The 25,898-nt window shown below is 42.7% G+C and overlaps 1 protein-coding gene across 1 annotated transcript in view; it reads left to right on the forward strand.

The window, feature by feature from the left end:
* NCS1 (neuronal calcium sensor 1) overlaps positions 1 to 25,493 on the forward strand; it is a 159,862-nt gene extending 134,369 nt beyond the window's left edge. The window contains exons 4-8 of the mRNA XM_040324644.1: positions 6,619 to 6,697; positions 9,643 to 9,731; positions 11,934 to 12,011; positions 14,351 to 14,471; positions 24,863 to 25,493. Coding sequence (XP_040180578.1) covers positions 6,619 to 6,697; positions 9,643 to 9,731; positions 11,934 to 12,011; positions 14,351 to 14,449 — 345 coding nt within the window. The 3' untranslated portion in view covers positions 14,450 to 14,471; positions 24,863 to 25,493. The remainder of the gene's footprint in view (positions 1 to 6,618; positions 6,698 to 9,642; positions 9,732 to 11,933; positions 12,012 to 14,350; positions 14,472 to 24,862) is intronic.
* Positions 25,494 to 25,898: the final 405 nt, after the last annotated feature.

A 25,898-nucleotide genomic window follows, 5' to 3' on the forward strand; every position in this document is an offset into this window, starting at 1 on the left:
AAATGGATTAAATAGGGATCTAGATTTATATCTATCTGGTTGATTATGATAATTAACACTCTTGAAAATAACACTTTTAAAAATAATTGTATTTGGATGTTTAGGTTGTGATATACTTTATATATACACAGTTGTGCTCAAAAGTTTGCATACCCTGGTAGAAATGGTAAAATTTGACATTTATATTGAAAATATGACTAATCATGCCAAAAAACTGTATTTTATTCACGTATAGCGATCACATGAAGCCATTTATTATCACATAGTTTTTTGGCTCCTTTTAAAATGATAATGATAACAGAAATCACCCAAGTGGCCCTGATTAAATGTTTACATACCCTGGAATGTTTGGCATTGGTACAGCTGTACACAGAAGGTGGCACACACAGGTTAAAATGGCTATTAAAAGGTTAATTTCCCACATTTGTGGCTTTTTAAATCGCAATTAGTGTCTGTGTATAAATAGTCAATGCGTTTGTTGGCTCTCACTTGGATGCACTAAGCAGGCTATATACTAAGCCATGGGGAGCAGAAAAGAACAGTCAAAAGACCTGCATAAGAAGGCAATGAAACTTTACAAAGATGGAAAGGGATATAAAGATATCCAAAGCCTTGAATATGCCAGTCAGTACTATTTAATCCCTTATTAAGAAGTGGAAAATGCATGTCTTCACTTAACTTGAATAAAACATTTTTTTTTAGCATGATCAGTCATATTTTCAATATTCATGACAAAATGTCTCAATTTCTGCCAGGGTATGCAAACTTTTGAGCTCAACTGTATATATATTTTTCTTGGTAGATTAACAAAGTAAAGGTTCCTGATAGAATAATGACAAGAATACCTGTTTGTTTAACCATTTTCTGTATGAGTGGTTTTGAAAAAACGAATCAAAGAAGGAATGTAATTATACGAATGAATCATTAACCACGTAATTGATTCCATATGTGATGATTTGTAAATGTTTAAATTCTCATGAATGTGTTTGAAATGTTAGACGTGTTCTGATCTGATGAAGGGCAATAAGCTTGTAAGCCCGAAATGGAAATCTTTGAAAATCACACTATGTAACTGCTCAAATTAATCGGGATCAATACCTTTTTAAGAGCAGCAATCCTTTGCACTTTTTTTATATATATATATATATATTATATATATATATATATATATATATATATATATATATATATATATATATATATATATATATATATATATATATATATATATATATATATATATATATATATATATATATATATATATATATATATATATATATATATATATATATATATATATATATATATGAGAGAGGGAGAGAGAGAGATGTATAAAAAGTGCAAAGAATTGCTGCATTTAAAAATGTATTGATCCAATTATTTGAATATATATATATATATATATAAAATAAATAATGTATATATATATATGTGTGTGTGGGTGTGTAATATATACACATACACACACACATTTTTTGTCTCCTAGGAAAAAAAGAAAATGCACTGAGGTTGTTATGCACCCTTTTCTTGTGAAATGCCCGTTTTACATAGCTCAGTAGCTCAAGCTATCAAGCTAAAATTTCCACAAGGGAGCGACTTAAAGCTGAACTCCAGGCACAAAAACATTCATTTAAAAATATTATATAGTAGCCATAAAGGGATATAAATCCTTGTATTAACAATATTGGGGTAGATTCACAGAGAAGATACGACGTCGTATCTCTGAGTGTGCGGGGTCGTATCTATGCGCCTGAATCATAGAATCAGTTACGCATAGATTTCCCTAAGATCCGACCGGCGTAAGTGTCTTACACCGTCGTATCTTAGGCTGCATATTTATGCTGGACGCTAGGTGGCGCTTCCGTATATTTACGCAAGGAATATGCAAATGAGCTAGATACGCCGATTCAGAAATGTACGTCCGGCCGGCGCATTTATTTACGCTGTTTACGTTAAGCTTTTTTCGGCGTATAGTTACCCCTGCTATATGAGGCGTATTCTATGTTAAGTATGGCCGTCGTTCCCGCGTCAAGTTTTGAAAATTTAACGTTGTTTGCGTAAGTCGTTCGCGAATAGGGCTGGACGTTATTTACGTTCACGTCGAAAGCAATGCCGATTTGCGGCGGAATTTCGAGTATGCGCACTGGGATTTTTTCATAAAAAACGTCAAATACGCGGGGTCACATTTAATATACATAAAACACACCCACACCATCCACATTTGAATTAGGCGGGCTTACGCCGACACAGATACGTTACGCCGCCGTAACTAAGGGCGCAAGTTGTTTCTGAATACAGAACTTGCGCCCTAAATTACAGCGGCGTAACGTATCTGAGATGCGTTACGCCGGGCGGATAGATATACCATTGTATCTGAATCCAGCCCATTATCTTAGCGGTAAAAGTAGCAGTGATATTATCACTGTTGCGTATAGCCTGTGCAGGGAACAGAGCTCTGGGAGGGACTCAGCAGGCCCCACCCACTACAGGCTGTCTGCAGATTAGTAAAGGAGGGGGCGGAGACGGGACCAGTCCCCCTGCACAAGTAGAGAGCGCAGCAGTGACCGGTCTTCATTACAGGAGCTCCTGCACAGAGGCAAAGTATCACACTGGATTATTGGACATAAGAAATAGAAAGCACACCCATCGGGGGGAGTACACATGTCTCTTGTACAATATTTTCTTATCCAGAGATCAACTTTAAACTTTCAGTGAGAGACAATGTGCCTGAAAGGGAACTGCTTATACTATGCTCTCTCTTTAGTGCTATGTTATGTTGTAAATGCTCATTTATAAAACAAAGATTAACAACCTGTCGGTATAAAATTAAAATAAAACTGAAGCAAAAGCGCTATACCTTGATATCAAAGGAAACCTGTAAGGAGAAAAATATGAGGAAATAAGGGTTTACAAGAGGTTGTAAACCCTTCCTTATACCCAGTGAAGGACTGGCCTCAGGTGAAACAAATTTTCTTCTCTTCTCTACATTTATAAAGCTTGTCTGAGCTGTCAGAAAAAAAGGGGTTGGAGAGCTGAAATTACACTCTGCAGATCCCAGTGAGGAAAGCTCTGATTGGAGGGAAGGGACACGCCCCCCTTCACACAGCACACAGGATCAGAGCTAAGTTTGCCAATCATAGGCTGTGTGCTGGAGGTCCCTCCCCTGTCACCTTTTTTTTCTTGGTGTCAGGAAAACTTGTCAGAAGTGATTTACGCTGATGGCTGAGGAATGAGGCATCAGACAGAAATGACACTTGGTGCTCTGGAATGGTACAAGTACACACTATAGAAGGATATGCTTTGTTTAAATTTCATGTTTGAAGTTTAATCACTTTAATGGCACAGTTTTACCCTAGCTGAATATTTGATATTGGCACTTTTCTCCTGACCTTTGTGCTCAGGCGCTGTATCTCTTTACAGCAAGTATGTTACTGTATTTTCACTTATTATGACTAAATTCCTTGGAGAATGCGTAGAAAATCTTACAATTATACTTAATGTCGTCTTCTGCTGCACCCCGCGCTCCCCCGAGCCCTTCAGCCAATTACACTTTTAATTCCTAATTTATTACATTATATATTGCAGTGGTAGTTACAGCAAGAACAAGTATGCGGCGCGCATTATGATTCATTTATCCTTATTAATTTAGGTATAACTGGTTTATTTACTCACGGCACAGATTTACTTTGCTTGTTGTGTGTAGGTGCAATGATTACAAGCTTCGTGTGTTAATTTGCTGTTTCTGTACAGTGATCATTATGGGATGTTCAAAGCGAATCATGCAACTTTCTCAAGAAAAGCCATGGATCTTAATGATTAGGATAGTGTAAAGAATAAAGAGAACCAGTCACGTTTTTGCACTTAAGCACAGTTCCTGGCGGGGTACAGTAAAGTCCTTGATGGATGTATACAAAGAGAGATGACCGTGAAAGAGTCAACATTGTGCTGGTTACATGTGCACTGGTCCTGGCAGATGCATGCTTGTGAATTGGTCCCCTGTTTGTAAAGACCTGGTTCTCTTTAATGGGTTTCTCCATTTAAAGCTGATGATGGGGGTCACTCACTAGTTCCTATATCTCTCAGGGCATTTCTGCGTCCCGTTTCTGAGTTCCCAGCTCCGCCCACCTGCCACACTCATTATAACGAGGATGCACTACTTCCATTCATGTCTTCTTTAATTATATATTGAGGAAAGTTCAGCAGGAATAGTGAGACTTTTACACTTGACTTTAGCAAGGGGTAGAGACAGGCATTCCAGTGCAGAAATCTCCTGGCTGGATTATTATTATAAAGGATTTATATAGCGCCAACAGTTGGCGCAGCGCTATGGATTACAGGAGCAATATAGGAAAAACAAGGATGATTGAGTTCATCAGCATCCAGCTATAATAGAATGATCCATTAGAAATATTTAAGTAAAGTGTTAATAAAGGGGTTGTTAAAGCTAAATAAAAAACAAATAAATAAATAACAAAACATGTTTTTACCTACCTACGGGAACCTCCTCTTTTCGGGTCCCCCGCCGGTGCTCCTGGCCCCTCATCTCTGGCCAGTGCCCCCCGTGGGAAGCCGTACCCAAGTCCCTCTGCTGCATCCATTGACACAGACAGCGGGACTCGGCCCCACCCCCCGCTTCCTCGTCACTGGCTTTGATTGACAGCACTGGGAGCCAATGGCTCCCGGTGCCCCAGCAAAGCCAGTTAGAATTGAGTGAGAGGAGAAAAGATGTGCATGGTGCTGGATCGAATGAGGTCTCAGGTAAGTAAAGGGGGGGCAATGCTGAAACCTACATTTTTTTTTTTACCTTAATGCAAGGAATGCATTTGGGTAAAAAAAATTTAGGCACAGATTCTCGTAGAATCGCCTATCTTTAGGCGGGCGTAGCGCATCCGAGATACACTACGCCGCTGTAACTTAGAGCGGCCTGTCCTGTATTCTCAAAGAACTTGCGCTTTAAGTTACGCCGGTGTAGCATAACTGGGCCGGTGTAAGCCTGACTAATTCAAATGTGGAAGTGGTGGGCGTGTTTTATGGAAATTAATCATGACCCCACGTCATTGACTCTTTTTTCGAACGGCGCATGCTCAGTATCACGTCGAATTTTCTAATTAAATTGCGCCCGCCCAATGCCTAGTCGACGTGAACGTAACTTACGTCCAGCCCCATTCACGGACGACTTACGCAAACGACGTAAAACGTGAAAAATTTTACGCTGTTCCGACGTCCATACCTAACATTGGTACGCCTCATAGAGCAGGGGTAACTTTACGCCCAAAAAAGCCTAACGTAAACGAAAGCGCCGGCCGCACGTACGTTTTGAGAATCGTCGTATCTAGCTCATTACCATATTCGACGCGTAAATCGACGGAAGCGCCATCTAGCGGCCAGCCTAAATATGCAACTTGGATACGACGGCGTAAGAGTCTTACGTCGGTCGGATCAAAGACAAATCAATGCGTAACTTATTATAAAAAACAGGCGCATAGATACGACGCCTCAAACTCAGAGTTACGATGGCGTACCTGGAGATACGCCGGCGTAACTCCTACAAGAATCTGTGCCTTAGACTTTACAAAACCCCTTTAAACCCACAAAAGTAAAACCAGTATGTATATGCAGTAAAGCATACTTGTTATACTCCCTGTGGAATTTAAGGGGTTAATCCTCTGCATTGTTCAAAAATGCTGTTTGAGCCTGTCTTCTCAATCTCCCCTTCTTCCACTGTCTTCAAAAAATAACCTGACATTTACAGAGCCAGGGGACGGGCTGCACATGCTCAGTTTGGTGTGTATTGCTAGAGAGTTTTTTCTTTTTTCTTGGGAGAGTGCATGTGATCAGCACTGTCCAGACAGAGGATCAGGGGTCCTGCATTCTCATTGAGCAATCGTGGGAGAATGAAAAGTCCTCCTACAAGCTTTAACCAGACTCTGATAGAAGTAACAAGACTGCTATTTAATGCTGATGAGAAAAGGTGTTTAGCAGTTTAAAGTCACTAAAATGATTGCATTTCCGTGTTCTGTGTACTGTGGGAGACCAGATATAGTGAATGCAGGGTCCTGGGTTTAGTAACACTTTAAAGTCAACTTTTTTTTAAAATAAAAACATAATACACTTATCTGATCTGCGCAATGATATTGCACACAGCTGGCTCCATACCTCAACTTTGGTGTTCCCCTGCCGGAACTCTCTGCTCCTCCTCCCTTCAGAATGCCCCCATAGCAAGCTGTGTGCTAAGGGGCACCCATGTGGGCACGATTCCAACCCGGGCTGTGTGAGTCCATATATGCACACAATGCAGCTTGGCCACACCCCCCCGCTCCCTCCTTATAGGATTTGACTGACCGCAGCAAGAGCCAATGTGAAGCCTTTGAATCCAGGAAGAATGGGGAATGAGGGTGCTGGCGGGGACAGCGCTGGATCATGAAAAGTGTCGGGTAAGTGTGGTGGCGGCGGGGGGGGCGCGTGGACAGGTAAGGTGGTGTGGTGTTTTTTGTACCTTAATGCAGGAAGTGCATTGAGGGTAAAAAGCACCCAGACTTTAGAAGAACTTTAATGCATTATAGATAAACCTGCTGAGACAGAAGCGTGATTTACTCCCTTACTATCTTTTTGCAGGATGGACGGATCGAGTTTGCAGAATTTATCCAGGCTTTATCTGTCACTTCACGTGGGACCCTGGATGAGAAGCTGAGATGTAAGTCACCTAGCTTGCACACAGTATAGTGCCAAATTGATCTATCCAAAGAGACCCTACCACAAGATTATTCAATTCATCAAAAATCTTCCCATTATACACCTGTCAACCATAACTTTAGGACCACCCACCTAATATTGAAGTAAGTGACCCAGACACACAGGGCCGCTGATAGGGCAGTAACGCCAGCCCTCCTGTACTGTGCCCGGGCACAATCGGCTCAAAAGGGGGCCCAGGCACCTGCCGAGCAGGAGCGCCGGGTGAACTGTCTTATTGCAGATCCTGATCCTTTTCTGCCCTCCCCCTGCAGTGCTGCCAGCTTCTCTTCCTCTTTCTCCCTCTGGTTGCCCTTCCATCTACTATCCTGCCTCCCCCGTTTGCTCCATTCCGCCGCAGAACTTCTGTCTTTCCTCCTCTCATTCAAGCTGCCACTGTGGGCACAAAAGTAGATGTTTCAGGATTGAGAGTGGGGGAAAGGGCTGATAAATATGTAATTTACTGCCCCCTTTTTTTCCTGAATGAACACAGTGAGCAAACAGTACCAATCAATGCTGTGTCCATTCATCACTGAAGCAAAGTAAACTGAGTTTACTATTCTTCAATTTGTGAATGAGCAGGAAGCCTTAAAGTTTTTTTTCTATTCATTAATCTGTGCTGCTGAGGCTGCATAAAAGGGACTGATGAATCTATGTCCTCCGTCCCTTTTGGCCCGGGAAGGAGGGGTCCTGTCAGGTAGGCTGTATGGGGCTCTGTGATTTGTAGCAGTGCCTCTGCAGACACACCTGGCCATCCATATGATGTAAAAGGCCACCTTCTTCCACTGCTCTGTGGTTCAGTTCTGACGCTCATGTGCTTATTGTAGGCACGTTTGTCTGTGGATACAGGCCAGCACCAGTCTGTGGCTGCGCATCCTTATTCACAACAAAAGCACAAGCACATGGTCATCACAGTTTAACACATCAACTTCAGGGACCACATGTTCACTTGCTGCCTAATATATCCCACGACTTTCATATGTCATTGTAACAAGATAATTCTTGTTATTCACTTTATCTGTCCGTGGTCATAACATTATGGCTGATCGATGTATGCATATTTAACAAACTTTATCCATTTTCTTTACCCGTAAAACCCTCCCTTGTGTAGACATCCCAAGACTAATGCTGGGGGATGCCACCTTGGATGTGATGTCAGCAGCCCCAATGCTGTCACTCAAGTGACACACTCTAGTATTCCTCTTCTCTCCTTCCCCATCAGCTACATAAAAAGTTATGTAGGGAGGTGATGGGTGGGACAGAGGAGCTTGGCCAGCACAGAGGGAATTGATTACTCGAAGTGGGCAAGGAGGGAGGAGGCTATGCTAAGGAACTGACTCTTATTTATGGAAATATTTAAAATACTTGATTTTTCTGTGCCTTTAACGTTCAATTCTTTAAAAATTGGTGACAGCGTCTCTTTATAGTGAAAGCACTATTTAAGTTGTGATAAGTGTGTCCCCATTGGAGAGAATTCCTTTTGCTTCCTGTCCCAGTAATTAGGGTGTTAGAAGAAAATGATGGGAATATCTGCAATGAGGAAACAGACACAAGTTATATTATTACAGTTATTTTAGTTGAGGCTTGTTATAATATCTAGGCTCCTTTTCAGCTCCTCTGGGGGAATAATGAGATCCTCTGACAGTTGGATTTGCCGGGAGATTTTCCACTCTGTTATCATTTATTGGCTCATTTCAACAAAGACTGCGTGAGAAATGTTTAGCTGATTCTCCATTGTTCTTGGCTGCCATCCCAGAGATCGCATCATTTATAAATGTTCATATTTATGTGCATATCTGACAGATAAAAGATCTTCAACAGTCAAATTATCTATTATATTAGGGGGCGGACTGACAATTTATGGAGCCCCGGGCAATAGGAGATTATGAGGCTCCCAGGCAATAGATTATGGGGCCACACAGTATACACACTATAGGCTAGATTCAGGTAGCCCTGCGTAATATTGTGCGGGTGTAACGTAACGTTACACTGCCGTAAATTAGAACTTGCCCCCGTAAGTTACGGCGGCGTAACGTATGTGCTCCGGCGTAAGCCCACCTAATTCAAATTTGGATAATGTGGGCGTGTTTTATTTAAATTTAGTGTGACCCCACGTATTTGACGTTTTTTACGAACGAATCCCAGTGCGCATGCTCGAAATTCCGCCGCAAATCGTCAATGCTTTAGACGTGAACGTAACTTACGTACAGCCCTATTCGCGAACGACTTACACAAACGACGTAAAAATTTCAAAAATCGACGCGGGAACGACGTCCATACTTAACATTGCGTATGCCTCATAAGAGCAGGAGCAACCTTACGCCGAAAAAGCCTAACGTAAACGACGTAACAAAATAGCGCCGGGCGTACGTACGTTTGTGAATCGGCGTATCTACCTAATTAGCATATTCCTTGCGTAAATCGACGGAAGCGCCACCTAGCGGCCAGCGTAAATATGCAGCCTAAGATACGACGGTGTAAGACACTTACGCCAGTCCGATTTTAGGGAAATCTATGTGTAACTAATTCTATGAATCGGGTGCATAGATACGACGCCGCAACTCAGAGATATGACGGCATATCTGGAGATACGCCGTCGTATCGCCTACCTGAATCCGGCCCACACAGTATACATACACACACACAGTATACACACACACAGTATACATATACACACAGTATACACATACAGTACATATTATTTCAGGGACAAATAAAAAAAAAAAAACACTGATTTTTACATACTGTCCCTGGTTTTACTGAGGCTGGTAACCCTGATGGGCCCCCCTAGTGGCATGGGGCCCTTAGGCAGTGCCCGAGTGCCCAAATGGTCAGTCCGCCCCTGTATACAGTGTATGATTAGAGAAAAGAGGTTTGTGTCCGAGAATGACTTTTGTTTCCTTCATTTAGGGGCATTTAAATTGTATGACCTGGATAATGACGGATACATCACACGAAATGAGATGCTGGATATTGTGGATGCAATTTACCAGATGGTGGTAAGTTTGGATCGAATGTATCCCAAAAAAAATCACGTAATCCAAATGCAAAAAAAAATAAATATTTTAACATTTCTGATTTATAAAAAGAAAAAAAATTGAACTTCATGCATATGGCTAAATACACATTTGAAATACATATAGTGGGGTCCATACACATTTGGACACAGGCATAATTTTCATACTTTTGGCTCTGTCGGCCACTAGAATAAAATGAAAACAAAACAATCTAAATTAATTTGAATCAAGTACAAATTTTAGGAACTGCAACCATTTTTATACACAGTGTCCTCATTTTCAGGGGCTCAAATGTAATTGGACAAATGAATAAAATCATAAATAAAAAGTACATTTTTAATATTTTGTTGGGAATCCTTTACTGGCAATGACTGCCTGAAGTCTGGAACCCATGGACATTAGACTGTGTTTCCCCCTTTCTGATGCATTGCCAGGCTCTAACTGTATCGGTCTTCAGTTTAGTCTTTAGTTTTGCCTTCAGCAAGTGAAATGCATGCTCGATTGGGTTGAGATCAGGTGATTGACTCGGCCATTACAGAATATTCCACTTCTTTTCCTTCAAAAGCTCCTGGGTTGCTTTTGCAGTGTGTTTTGGATAATTTTCCATCTGTACTGTGAAGCGTCTTCCAATCAACTTTGCTGCCTTTGGCTGAATCTGGTCTGACAGTATATCTCTAAACACTGCAGAATTCATCCGGCTGCTTCTGTCTTCTGTCACATCATCAATAAACACCAATGACCCGGTGCCACTGGAAGCCATGCATGCCCATGCCATCACACTCCACCATGTTTTACAGATGACGTTGTGTGCTTTGGATCATGAGCTATTCCAAGCCTTCTCCACACTTATTTCTTCCCATAATTCTGGTACAGATTAATCTTTTTCCTCCATCCAAAGAATGCTTCTCCAGAACTGGTCTGGCTTTTTTAGACGTTTTTTTGGCAAAGTCTAATCTGGCTCTTCTCTTCTTCAGGCTTATGAATGGTTTGCGCCTTGTGGTGAACCCTCTGTATTTCCTCTCGTAAGGTCTTCTCCTGATTGTAGACTTTGACATAATACGCCCATCTCCTGGGGAGTGTCCTTCACTTGTCTGGATGTTGTGAATGGGTTTTTCTTTACCATAGAGAAGATCACGTTCTTCAACCCCCCCCCCCCCTCATTGGAATCCATGCGTCCAACACCCTGCATGTAGGTCAGGGGGCCGGACACATGGATGGGGGATTGTGCCTGTGTGTGCCCCTAATGGACGGGCCGCCACTGCTTGACTCCCAAAAGACTGCACACACACACACCTCATATAGGGAAATGACTCTTGGGCGATGTAGTTCTGGGAGCCCTACCTACATCAGTAGGAACAGAGCAGCTGTTTCTGCAATGTTTTTACAAACATGGTGATGATGTTACAGGTACTAATTAAAGCTGTTTCACGGTACAGGAATCGGATGAAAGAAAAAGTGCCACACCTCTGCACTTAGGATATACAGTATACCAATGTGTTATCGTCATCTCTGTCCCCACCTGGAGGAATGTCCCCATTTGTTTTGGTGACAGTCTGTCACCAGAACAGGAAGTGAGGGAAATTCACTCAATTGGGGACACAGTCAGAAATAAAAATTCAACAGAGACTCCAACCCTGTCCCATGGTCTAAAGCAGGGGTATCCAAATCATGACCTGGGGGCCAGATGTGGCCCTTTGCTTGGTTTTACCTGACCCTTGGGGTACTATGTCATCCACTGGTACCAACAATGGGGCATAATTCCGCCCAATGACAACAGTGAAGGGGTGCAATTCCTCCCAATGACACTAACGATGGGGTACAATTTCTCCCATTGACACCAACAATGGGACCAAATAGTTTTTCCCATTGATGTCAGGACCTTTTCTACTCTTAGTGGCCACAATCCGCCCCCCCCCCCCCCCCCCCCCCCCCAAAGGACGGTAAACTGGCCCTTTGTTTAGAAAGTTTGGAGGCCCATTGCCTAAAGCAAAAAAAAAATGACAGGAATTGGGCTTTGCTACCTACAATGTGACAAATTGTCAGCACTGGAATATGTAACCAAAATCAAATAACAATCTATTGAACAACGTAATGCCACTTACAGAATGCAGCCTATTTCTGAGAATACATTTGGAGTTCATTTGTGTCTTTTTTATTTATTTTTTTGCTTTCTTTTTTCTTCAGGGTAACACAGTGGAACTTCCAGAGGAGGAAAACACTCCAGAGAAGAGGGTAGACCGGATTTTTGCAATGATGGACAAGGTAAGAGGAAGGGGCAGTATGTCCTAAGATAATTGCAGCAAGGGTTGCAGTTAGGCTTGGTTCACACCAATGCAGTTTGTTTTTGAGCTGTTTCTGCGCATGCGCTTTTTGATCGTTTCGCTTTTCTTATGCTTTTTTTTGGGGGGGGGGGGGGGGGGATTTGTTGTTGGGCAGATTAAAAAGGCAAAATCACGGCAAAAAGCACACTACATTCTCTTCTGCAGCTTCTCCATTGAAGTCTATTGAGCCAAAAAGCAACGTTTTGCATTTAAATAATTGCCTGACCCTTTCCAAAAAGCAGCGGCTGAAAGGAGCTTACATGTGAATGTGTCCCTTGGGAAACCTTGTTCAATGGACTGTAGTGTGTTTCTGCAAAAAGCACTAAAAAACGCATAGGTGTGAACCAGGTCTTATTGGGTGCTCTTCAAAAATTGTCACAATCAAATTAAATGCTGTCTTATATCATCAACCTGTATTTAAAAACTGGATCATCCAAGAATTTGCTGTTTTATAGCACCTTTTTTAATGACAATAACAGGTCTTATTAATAAAAGCTAATTTGTGATTAGCCGCTGATATCGGTTACTGTATATTACCGGTCTTTGCACTGTGTTGCCGTTAGCGGTAATCTGTAATGAGACAAATATGGAGGCTGCATTTGCTGACTTTTTTCTGAAAATGCCAGTTGACTGGCCATCTCAGGCCTCAATGCTTTCTAAGTCCTTGATCTGTCATACAGATGCAGAGCAGGAAAGCCAGAATGAGGACAGAATTTCTGATACGTATATTTGTTCTGGGTTAGGGACTTGGAAGTTATGAATCAAAAGGATCAGCACAACAGCCAGGTAACAAGCATTGCCAGGAAGAGAACTTGGCTGTGGTATCCTCCTCTAACATAAAACTCTACTTTACCCATGTAGGGCAAAGTAAAAAGGCCACTTAGTGCATCCCCTCCTTCCCAGCAGCACATAAGTAAACTCAGAATCCAGAAACGTCAGTGCAGCACTGGATGAAAGATGTAAGGGTCTGTCAGGAGTCCTGAAACTCATTGACCTTTTATACACAAACACTAATTACAAGCAAACAAATTCCAGGTGAGGATGGTTACCTTTAGTAGCCATTCAAACCCCTCTGTGTCAACTTGTGTGCATGTTATCGGGCCAAAATCACCAGGGTGTGTAAAATTTTGATCAGTGTCATTTGGGTTGTTTCTGTTGCCAATATGATTTAAAAGAGTAAACGCAGTTGATTGGTAATAAGTGGCTTCAGCCAAACACTAACCATGAGTGAAATAAATGTTTATGTGTTATCATTCATATTCTCTGAAAAATGGCCAAGAAATCATAAATTCTGCCAGGGTATGTAAATTTATGAGCACAACTGTACTTCTGGAGAGGGGGAAGGTAAGTGAATCGCTTACTTTGCCCTATATAAACAAAGGAATGGGCACTTTAAGATACACATTGCAATTATAATGATGTCTATGGGCCAGATTCACGTAGGAGAGTGTATATTTCTGCGGGCGTAGCGTATCCTATTTACGCTACGCCTCCGCAACTTAGACAGGCAAGTGCTGTATTCACAAAGCACTTGCTCCTTAAGTTGCGGCGGCGTAGCGTAAATTGGCCGGCGTAAGCCTGCGTAATTCAAATGTGGAAGAGGTGGGCGTGTTTTATTAAAATGATCCGTGACCCCATGCAAATAAAACGCCGATCGTACGGCGCATGCGCAGTATCACGTCAAATTTACTCCCTAAGATACGCCGGCTCAATGCCTGTGACGTGAACGTAACCTACACACAGCCCCATTCACGTACGACTTGCGTAAACGACGTAAAAAGATACGCTTGTTCCGACATCCATACTTTGCATTGGCTGCACCTCATATAGCAGGGGTAACTTTACGCCAGACGTAAGCCTAATGTAAACAGCGTAGCGGGCGCAAGTACGTTTGTGAATCGGCGTACTACCTAATTTACATATTTGATGCGTAAATCTACGGAAGCGCGTCCAGCGTAAATATGCACCCAAGATACGATGGCGTACTAAGACTTAAGTCGGTCGGCTGAAGCCAGATTTCAGGCATATCTACGTTCAAGAATACCGCGCATAGATACGACGGCGCATCTTGTAACTTACGCGGCGTATCAATAGACACGCCGGCGTAACCTGTACGTGAATCTGGCCCATTGTGTTCATTGAAGACATAAAAAAACAAAAACAACTATAGGGGAGTGCTGTTCCAATTTTGTGCCTGGCCCTTTGTTGATTTTTGTTCATTGAAGACACCCTGTGATTTTCCTTTTTTTTTTTTAATGTTACTATTATTTTTTCTTACAGAACTCTGATGGTAAACTGACTCTGCAGGAATTTCAAGAGGGATCAAAGGCAGACCCCTCGATTGTGCAGGCACTATCTCTATATGATGGATTGGTATAGGGATCACCCACCACAGCTGTATGTAAGTAGCTAAGGCAGCCTTTCAAACTTACTATATAACCCGCAACTGGGATCAGAGCTGACTGTGCTAACCTTGGCTCAATAATTCTTCTGAAACCCTTACATGTTACATGTTTGAATGCAAAAATACTATTACAGTTTGAGGATTAATTTATAAAATTCTACATAATAAACAAGATTGGTCCACCAAAAGTAATGCTTCAGTTGCAGGTTGAATGCTGCACTTGTCGGATGTTTACAAAGAAGATGTGTTAGCACCATAGTTCCTGGCTTTTCTTCCACCTGCATCATTGGAGTTTTGAGTGATAATTAATATTAATTAAGGGTTAAATCCACCAAAAATCTTTACTTGTTTCGGACTTTACTTGTACCAGAGAGAGACAGTCACATAAAAATTATATATTTATTACAAATTTCCAATAAAAAAAAGTTTAAAAAAAAGAAAAATATTCTTAACCACTTGAGATCCGCGCTATAGACGAAAGACGTCCACAGCGCGGCTCTCAAGTGCCGAGTGGATGTCTTTGGACGTCCTCTTGTTTACATTCCCCGTGGGCGCCAGCGGGGAAACACTGTGCCCGGCGCATCGCTGGGAAGCCGATGCGTGTGCCTGGTGGCCGCGATGTCCGCCAGGTACCCGCGATCGGCGGTGACAGCAGGGACGTGGAGCTCTGTGTGTAAACACAGAGCGCCACATCCTGTCAGGGAGAGAGGAGACCGATCTGTGTCCCTTGTACATAGGGACACAGCATCGGTCACCTCCCTCAGTCAGTCCCCTCCCCCCACACAGGACACACCCAGGATACACATTTAACCCCTTCCTCACCCCCTAGTGTTAACCCCTTCACTGCCAGTCACATTTATACAGTAATTAAAGCATTTTTTTTTTAGCACTGATCGCTGTATAAATGTGAATGGTCCCAAAATTATGTCAAAAGTGTCTGATACGTCCGTCGCAATATCGCAGGCCTGACAAAAAAAATCGCAGATCGCCCCCATTACTAGTAAAAAAAAGAAAACAAAAATAATCAATCTATCCCCTATTTTGTAGGCGCTATAACTTTTGCGCAAACCAATCAATATACGCTTATTGCGATTTTTTTTTAACAAAAATATGTAGAAGAATACGTATCGGCCTAAACCAAGTGAAATTTTTATTTAAAAAAAAAAAAAAAAAAAATGGGATATTATTATAACAAAAAATATTGTGGTTTTTTTTTTCAAAATTTTCTGTCTTTTTATGTTTATAGCGCAAAAAATAAAAATCGCAGAGATGATCAAATACCACCAAAAGAAAGCTCTCTTTGTGGGAAAAAAAATGATAAAAATATAATTTGGGAACAGTGTTGTATGACCGCGCAATTGTATGGGTCACTGAGAGGCTGAGATGGGTGTCCGTCTAGGGATCTGGGCCCTGGATTGACTTCTGTGATGTCAGCAGAGAGTGAACTTCAGCCTGCTCTCTGTTGAAACCGGGTCACGGGAGTGCAAAAGGAACTGCACTCCTGTGATCCACAATAGAAGTACAGCCAAACAAGCGTTAGCTGTACTTCTCCTTTAAAGCCCGACCCCAGGCACATCTATTTTTATGTTGTTTTTAATCTTTAATTCATTAACACTGTCAATATTTCAGGAGCACTCTCAGCTCTGTGCGCTGAGTACGGCAGATATGTACAGCAGGAGCCGCACTTTTGGTTCTCGGCTGCATTAAAACAAGGTCTATAAATGACACCAGTTCTAATGTTGTGTCTCGGCCCCCCCTCACTCTACTGTCCACAAAGAACGTCATTACTATGCTATGTATATGGCAGAGCAGAGGGACAGGGCCAGAGGATCTGTGCCAGAACCCAGATGGCAAGGATAACTTGCTACACATTTGTAGCAGAGTTGGATTCTAAGTCTTGTTAACGTGCTGCACATTTTCACTGACAAGTTGTAGTTGACACTTTTCCAATTTGTAACAAATTTGCGTGGCAAGTCTCTAGCAAGAGCAAAGTTGCAGTGGTGAGTCTACAGCAAGAGCTGCTCTCCAAGTATGAAAAATCAGCCACAGTGACCCCTGTGGTGGGAGGACTTTTGCACAACATAACACAACCAGAACTTGCAGCAGACTTGCAAAATGTTTGCAAAAAAATTTGATCTGGCCTCATGCAATGCGGATTTGCTGCAATTGTGCAAACTTGTGAAGCCTGGCGAGTCTAGCAATAGCTTACCAAGTCATTTTATAACTTGCAGCACAATTGCTTGCTATCTGGGAACTGATGCCAATCATAGACACCGCTTTAAGTGCGTCTCCGCACTGTATATATCAGCAGCACTCCGCGTAGCTTATAGAGCTCCTGAAAAAGGAACAAATTGACATTGTTAACCACTTCCCTCCCACCAGCCATCTTATGACGTCCTTGACTTTGTGCAGGGACATCTGAATGATGGATGCAGCTACAGGCATTAGATCTTTTTTCAGCCGGCGATTCTCTGCACCGTAAGAATGATCATAGCAGCTGTTCAGGCACTTGATTGTTCTTATGGGCGGCAGTGCCATCTTAAGAGCATTATAGGCCCCCGGGCAATACAGTGCATTGGGGTCCTGTCTATACAATTATGCACGAGAATAAAAATGCAAATTATCAATAAGGCTATATTTATTGGTACTTGCAACAAAATCAGTGTTTAAACATTAACACAACGTTAGGACGATAATAACACGAGCTTGAAAAGCAAGGAATTGAAAAGCAAGAAATTACAGATTGAAATGGGAACATTTTAGGATGTACTGTATTTACTGACATATAAGACTACCTTTTACACTTAAAAAAACTGGCCAAAAAGCAGGGGTCGTCTTATACGCCGGGTCAGCTGCTCAGAAGCCTGTTGGATGTGCAGTAATACTGTATGTAGCTTCGGCTACATACAATATATACCGATTAGCCAATCCCAGTGAGCGATGTATTCAAATGAATACAGAGCCTGCTCGGATTGGGGTAACAACCTCTGCCAATCCGAGTGCCTACATACAGTAGCCTGCTCGGATTGGCTTTGAGAGTCAGAGAAGCGTGGGCTGATGATGTTACAGCCTCTGCCAATCCAAGCAGGCTTTGTATTCATTATTAGAATACATCGCTCGCCATGCTTGGCTTCAGCTCCAGCAAGAATGAAGTAGAATATGGCTCCAGAAGAAAGACATATCAAGCATCGGAATAGGGGTCATCTTATACGGTTAGTACAGGAAAAAAAATCTTTAAAAAACTGTAAAATTAGGGGGTCGTCTTATACGCCTGGTCACCTTATACGCCGGCAAATACGGTAATTTTCTATATACAAAGCCAGTTCAAACGCTGCTGCCCTCATTTTTTATCAGTTAGTCTGCACTGATTGGCACTGATGAGCTGCACTGATAGGTGGCACTGATGAACTGCACTGCTGGGCACTGACACTTATAGGTGGCACTGACTCATGAGCTGCACTGCTATATAATTTTCTAGCCAAAAAAATTATGATTTTTACATGTAGGATAGAAATGGCCTGGGTGGCAAGTGGTTAATGTGAGTATTGAAGATGGGGAACAAAATACAAATAGCTGTGCCTTGAGTTTGGCTTTAAAGTATAACTGTACTCAACAAAAACGTTTTATTTGTCTTTGTCTTGGCAGCCTATAAGGAATGCTAATTTGATGCGTTTCCCTATTTTGAGGGGAAAGTTTGTTTCCAGCAATATTGCTGCAGCCTCCTGACTCTTGCGTACATGCGTTGTTCTCCATGAAGCCAGATTACTTATTCAGCTTGATGCAGAGCATTTCTTTAGTCTTCAAAGATCACCCCTTAGCTAGCCAGGAACTACAGGATGAGTACAAACACCAAACCAATCCATGCTGCCTGAGACATCTTCAGAAAATGTAACCCATCGTAATGGAATTTTTGATAAAGTGTATGAATGTACTAAAGTAGATGTATAACCACATATTAATAATCCTTACTAAAGTGATTGTAAATCTTGTTTTTTGTTCGGTTGCACAAATTTAGTTTAATTGCAAGGTAATTAATACTAAGGTGCAAATGTGTTTAGGTGGTTTGAGCCACCAGGTGTTGTGTGCAGGCAGCCCATGTGTGTGTATGAGGATAAAAAGCACAATGTACCGTATATGGCGCAATCACAGACGCATACAAACTCGGTGTCCCGATGCAGTCCTGTAGCAAGGTGCTAAATGAAATAAAAAAGTCCCTGGTAATAACCAAAGTCCGTAATCAAAGTTTTAGCATAAAAGGCAGCTCCATTAAGCGAAAGAAATGATACTCAGAAATGACAACAAGGGACAGAGGGGGGGCGCCACTAAGTGAAGTGTTAAAAACGGCTTTTAATAGGCAGCTAAATGTGCACTTACATCAATCACCAAGAAGGAACGCCTGTAATGTAAAAGCAGCAGTATCTAGGTGTGTGGATCGTCCTCTCTATGATCCAGGATGTCTGTGGCAGTAGCAAATCCGCAGCCGTGTCACGTGGAAGAGGAAGCGATGTCAGGCACTGGATGATCTAAGTTTATGAGAATGCAGCGGCTGCATAGATACAGACACTCATCCTAAATTAGAGTAATTGTAAACTTAAACTTTTTTTATTTAAAGGGGTTGTAAAGGTTCATGTTTTTTCACCTTAATGCATCCCCCCGTTTTACTTACCTGAGCCCTGGAAAGTCCAGTGTCGCGAAAGCGCTCTTCCTTTGCTCAGCCTTTTCGGCCCTCCATTGGATAGATTGATAGCAGGGCAGCCATTGGCTTGCACTGCTATCTATCAACTGCAATGATGCAGGGGGGCGGGCCGAGTCCTGTAGTTAGTGGCTATGGACGCCGAATACAGGACTCAGGAGCGTGCCCGCAAGGTAACCCCCTTGGGAAAGTGCTTCCCAGAGGGGGTTATCAGAAGCGGGGAGGAGCCAAAACAGCCGCCGAGGGACCCCAGAAGACAAGGATCGGGGCCACTCGTAGAGGCAAGTATAACATGTTTATTTTTTTTTTGTGTGGCCCTGAACCTCTTCTTCTGGGGTCCCCTGCTGGTGATTCTGGCTCCTCCTCTTCTGTTCCTATCTCCTATAGCAAACCGCTTCCTAGGAGGGCAGACATGCAGGCTCGATCCTGAGCTGGACTATGTGCGTTTAAGACACACAGCTGGCTTAGCCCTGTCGCCCCCCCCCCCCCCCACTCCCTCCTCACTGGATTTGACTAAAAGCAGCAGGAGACAATGACTCCCACTGCTGCTGAGTCTTCTGTGAAAAGAGAGGGAGGGGAGAAGAGCTGCTTCTTTCATGAACGGCGCTGGTAAGTGTTTGGGGGGGGGGGGCAATCAGAATTTTTAGTTTCTTTTTTCGATTTTTATCCACCCTGGCTGCACGTGCGCATCTCACTGTACAGGGGCAGACAAGCAGGTAAGCAACATTATTGCAGAAGAGAAAAAATGTCTCTTCTGTATCAAAAGTTCTACCTGTTCACCCATTTTTATTTGTTAGCATAAAGTTCCACTTTAGGTCACAGAGGCAGAACAAGTTTGCTGTAAATAAGTGTCAGAAAAATGTCAAAATTCTGCATCCTTATACTTGTCCCAGGTCAGAGACTCAAAAACCCCTACAGCCAAAGGTTTACTCTAAAAGCCACAGAACAAGCATTCTAAAAGAAGAGATGAGTAATGGCAGCCCCCCAAGGTTCTCATATGACCAGTGCCGGTGTCCTGCTGAAAATGTTTCCCCGGCAGATTAGGACCCCCCCTGTACTGCGCAGGCGTGGTGCTTGCTCAGTACGAACCTCAACCGAGCCTCCGAAAATAGACGAACATGTAGAGCTGAGAGGCAGCTCTACACGGCGCATGCGCAATGACTATCACATATGCTGCACGCTCCCGATGCTAGTGCTACTCTGCAAGGGGCGGGGTGATTTTAACAATAAAGTACACGGTAGTCTTAGCGGGGCGTGTTGGTGGGCGGGTTTTGCAATGGCAATGTTGATAGGCGGATTTGCACATTTAACTCAGATGGCCAACACGCCCTGCTAAGACGTGTACTTTATTGGTAAAATCTCCCCCGCCTCTTGCAGAGTAGCACTAGCATCGGTAGCATGCAGCATATGTGATAGTCATTGCCTCTCAGCTCTACATGTTCAGCTATTATCTGCCAGGTGGAACTTATTTGGCAGAACACCAGGACAAGCTCATCCAGCGCCCAGGGCAAAGACACCAAGTTGTGCCCCCTTTCCGTTAGGGTGCCCTACATCCCTGCAACAATTGCGCCAGGGGTAGCAACCCTCCTGCCCACCCCTTGTCTCGGCCCTGCATATGACAGTGTCCCTTTTAAAGGAGGCAGCCAAGCTTTCAGTACGAGAGGACAAGCTCTTCCTTTATATAACCCCTAGAGGGCGCACGCCTGGCTACATGACAAGTGCAGGCTTGGTGTCCCACTAGTAGTAGTTGGACCTCTCGGTAGTGGATGAGGAAGCCTCCCACAGTATAGGTGTCTCTTTTTTGATTAGTATGTGCCAAACACCCACAGGAACATCCCTTGGAGGGTGCCCCCCTGCCCCCCCCTCCTCCTCCCAGCCTCCTGATGTTCACAGCTCGCTATCACAGCTTGAATTGCCCTATATAACACTAGCTTGAAGACTTCTGTGTGAATTCCAGAGGAAATTATTACACTGATGTCATTGTGTAAATCTTAGCAGTTAAAGCAACACTCCGGAATAAAAATATACACTTAGCAAGAGAAACACAAAATAAGGAGGCTGGAATAATTAAGATGGCTTCCTTAACACCGTGTGCTCGTTTTAAAGCAGAATTCGGGTCTCATGCATTTCATTAAGAGTTCATTACAATTTTATTAACCTAGCGAGTATGAAATGAAGTGGTTTGCTTTTCATCATGCAATCCTGACAACATCTTAATTAACTTTGTATGAGTGTTTTGAACTTTGGAACTTCAGGTAGCCTGGCACATCTACTCTGACAGTGAGAGAATAAAACAGTCATGGAAAGAAATCCAAGCTACACTGACAGTTTCACACTGATGACTGGTTCTCTTTAAATACCTTCTGAGTCATTGACCTTGAAAAGTTATGCAAATCAGGATTTCTGATTTGACTTTTATCTTCATCTGCTGTAGGTTTTTCCCAAGTCAGACTCAGAAAGTATTAAAGCCAAAAAAGCCAGGCAACTAGCATTTTCAGGTATGGGTTTCATTTAGCTTGCCATTTCTTTCAAACGCTGTTAGGATTCTATCGCCACTAGGGGGTGCTGCAGTCCTCCTGAGCATGTTTTAAATACCTTTTCTTTGTAGTGCTGATGATCAAACCCATTGCTTGCTTTTTCAGAAAGGTCGGGCAACATTCACAGACTTCATGCACCTCTTATGACAGGTTTCCCCTCAGACTTGTGTGCTGCAGTGCAGTGTGTTACCACAACCATTCATTAGTGTTGCATTTCACAATAACACAACCAAAACAGAAAAGTATACTGAGGTATGTGCACAGCCTATTGCATTAGGGTGTGCACTCCAAAGCTCAAACACATTTGTGTGTGTGTGTGTGTGTGTGTGTGTGTGTGTGTGTATATATGTATATATATATATATATATATATATATATATATATATATTATACTGAGGGTGTCAGAGCAATAAACGGTGTCAGTAAGGCAGTGGACAGTGTCAGGGCGTGACTTACGTATGCGTTCGCTTTTGTGCGCGAGCTTGGTGGGATGGGGCGCTTAAAAAAAAAATTTCTTCTTATTTATTTTACTTTATATTTTTTATTTTTACACTGTCCTTTAAAAAAAAAAAAAAATTGGGTTACTTTTATTCCTATTACAAGGAATGTAAACATCCCTTGTAATAGAAAAAAAGTATGACAGGTCCTCTTTAATGTAAGATTTGTGGTCAAAAAGACCTCAGATCTCATATTTGCACTTAAATGCAATAAAAATAAATAAATGTCTTCTTTTTTTATTTCCTCTATTGGGTCGCTTTCTTTATCCAATGTTATAGAGCTGAGTGGGGGCCATCTTTCCCTTACGCAGGTCCATGCTACTGAGGGGACAGCAGAGGATGGTCTCCGCCGGTACTGGCGGCTCCGGTAAGCGGCGGTGATGACCGGAGTGCAGCGGGGGGGGGAACCCCCCCGCTGAGACCACTTTCATCTTTATTTGTCTGCCGCCATAACCCCGATATTCTACTACAAAGTACAATGACGGTTTATGGGAAGTAGTTAAAAGAGGGAGGACTAAGTACTCTGATGTGAAAAGGGAGGTGGGGACTCTGATGTGAAGGGGGGTTCTGATTTGATGGGGGGATCGCATTTTAATTTGTGGTGCTTTAATATTTTGCAAAGGGTGCCATGATTGAAAAGATTTTGAGAAACACTTTCCTAGACCTAAATGAGCATTTAATCCCTAAAGTGTGTGTGGGGGGGGGGGGGGGGGGCGGTGCTCCATTGTAAGGGAATGTTTTACCTGCCTTAAAGTTCAGCTTTAAAGGGGTTGTAAAAGTTTTCTTTCCCCATATCAGTGCCCGTAATTGAAAGAGAAAACTTACAAAAAAAATTACAGAAAAAAATAAAAACGTAATTTTTTTCCAAAATTTTCAGTCTTTTTTTAGTTGTTGCGCAAAAAAAAAAAACGCAGAGGCGATCAAATACCACCAGAAGAAAGTTCTATTTGTGGGGAAAAAAGGACGCCAATTTTGTTTGGGTACAGTGTAGCATGACCGCGGAATTGCCATTCAAAGTGCGACAGTGCTGAAAGCTGAAAATTGGCTTGGGCGGGAAGGTGCGTAAGTACCTGGTATGGAAGTGGTTAAAGGATCCTATTTAGAAAATAAAAAACAAACCTTTACAACCCCTTTAACAGTTATGACATCACAAATACTTTCCATGTTGCTCTAGTCAAACTCTGTGTTTTTAATTGCAAAAGGCAAGGTTTGCCTGCAGTTCACATGCATCTTAATAGGACAGGCGTTTAACCACTTAAGACCCGGACCATTACGCAGGAAAAGGCCCAGGCCAGTTTTGCGATTCGGCACTGCGTCGCTTTAACTGACAATTGCGCAGTCGTGCGACGTGGCTCCCAAACAAAATTGGCGTCCTTTTTTTCCCACAAATAGAGCTTTCTTTTGGTGGTATTTGATCACCTCTGCAGTTTGTATTTTTTGCGCTATAAACAAAAATAGAGCGATAATTTTGAAAAAAAAAATACGATACGTATTCTTGTAAATATTTTTGGTTAAAAAAAAAATCGCAATAAGCGTTTATCGATTGGTTTGCGAAAAATTTATAGCGTTTACAAAATAGGGGGATAGTTTTATTGCATTTTTATTAATATTTTTTTTTACTACTAATGGCGGCGATCAGCGATTTTTTTCGTGACTGCGGCATTATGGCGGACACATCGGACAATTTTGACACATTTTTGGGACCATTGTCTTTTCACAGCAAAAAGTGCTATAAAAATGCATTGTTTACTGTGAAAATGACAATTGCAGTTTGGGAGTTACCCACTAGGGGGCGCTGAAGGGGTTAACTGTGACCTCATGTGTGTTTCTAACTGTAGGGGGGCTGGACATGTGACGTCATTGATCGCCTTTCCCTATATCAGGGAACAGACGATCAATGACAGCGCCACAGTGAAGAACGGGGAAGCTGTGTTTACACACAGCTCTCCCCGTTCTTCAGCTCCGGGGACCCCGGCGGCGATCAGGTCCCGCGGTCATGGAGCTTCTGACCCACGGCTGGGCACTTAAAGAGGACTTATAGGTCTACGTACTTGTGCCATTCTGACGACGTATATGTGCAGGAGGCGGTCCTTAAGTGGTTAAAGAAATGCAGCACAGTGCAAAGCAAGTGAAACGCAGCCTCTGAAATGCAATGTGTACTGCTCTGTTAAAGTGGAACTTCACGCTCCCAATCAACATTGATTGTTTGAAATGCTACCAGCATTAGTAAATAGAAAGGTATATCGTATTTACTTGTTTTAAAATTGTGTGTCTTCAGTTACTTCCTGGTTTCTTGCCTAGGCAAATGATGTCCTACATCTCGGGAGTCTTCAGGAGGGGAGGAGATTTTTTTTTCAGCACACCCTCATGCCTGAGCTAAGGGCGTCATCTGCCATTACTCAAGATGGGCACGGCCAGAAAAGCCAACTAAATAAATCATGGAGACATGGATGGATGTGGGAGTTTGCTATATTATTGAATATTATAAATGAATTAAATATTGTTTTTGGTTTGTGGTGCTCAGATGTAGTTTAGATCTGCTGTAAAGTCAATGAGATTTTGATGACTTGCGTTTGCTGTGCGCTCCGAACCCATATTAAACGCATGACGCCTTAGAACCAACAGTGTCAATGTAATCTTATTGTCATCTCTCTTTTCTAGATGCCCTGGATAATAGTATCCTTCCTGTGCCACCAGACCATGTCAGCAGCTTCTCTCCCTCTCTTTAATCACTCCAGTACGGCGCAAGGAGGAGGACGCCCATCCCAGCCACCCTTTCGTCTCCAGATCACCTTCACTAGGGCACTGGCAGTCTCTGGAGAGAGCAGGAGCGCCATCCTCCGCTCTCAGTACGGTACCAAACATGCTTCAATCTTTACAACATCCCATTGCCCTCCTGCTGCTTCTTGTGTTTCCTCGCACTCAGAGGAGAATCGCTTACAAAGAAGACCCAGCCTGTTCCCTCTCGCTCCAGAACTAGGGGGCGCCAACGCACCACCATCTGGGAGTTCACGCCTCTGTAGACTGTATATTCCATCCACAATGGCAGACAGTGGCCTCCTGGGTAACAGAAGAGGGAGACAGGAGAAGGTTGTGAGAGACTGTTCCACGAGGCTTTCCCAGTCTTGCAGTATTTAAGGAAAAAGGACTTTTTTTTCTTTGGGGTCACGGCAGCGGAATGCTATGATAGGACGCGACCGGTTCTGTGTGTGTATCTGGACCCTTTCGACGCACGGCACTCCATGGATTTGGGTCAATTTACATGATGCTGAATTGTGCTTTTTTTTTTTTTGTGAATAAGTGATTTTTTTATACATATAATATATAGCATATCTTTTTATTTATTTTTTATTGTAGTTGTCGTGTCACATGCTTTTTATCAGATGGGTCAAGAATATTGGCTTTGATTCACCTCTCTGTTCTAAGCTTTCGTGGTATGTAAAACACACCTCTTCTTTATGCAGCAAAGGGGCTAGTAGGGATTACCAGCTCCGAGGACTAGGTTTATGGATACTTGTACGTACATGCGGTAAGTGCGTTCAGCCTGAGCTGCCTTTGTCATGCAGCGACGGCATTAGAAGGGCAAATCATTATTGGATCAGACTTATAAGTTTGGGATGGGATAGATCAGGCATATGCAATTAGCGGACCCCCAGCTGTTGCAGAACTACAAGTCCCATGAGGCATAGCAAGACTC

The sequence above is a fragment of the Rana temporaria genome, chromosome 9 (genome assembly GCF_905171775.1).
Source record: "Rana temporaria chromosome 9, aRanTem1.1, whole genome shotgun sequence".
NCBI classification, from domain to species: Eukaryota; Metazoa; Chordata; class Amphibia; order Anura; family Ranidae; genus Rana; species Rana temporaria.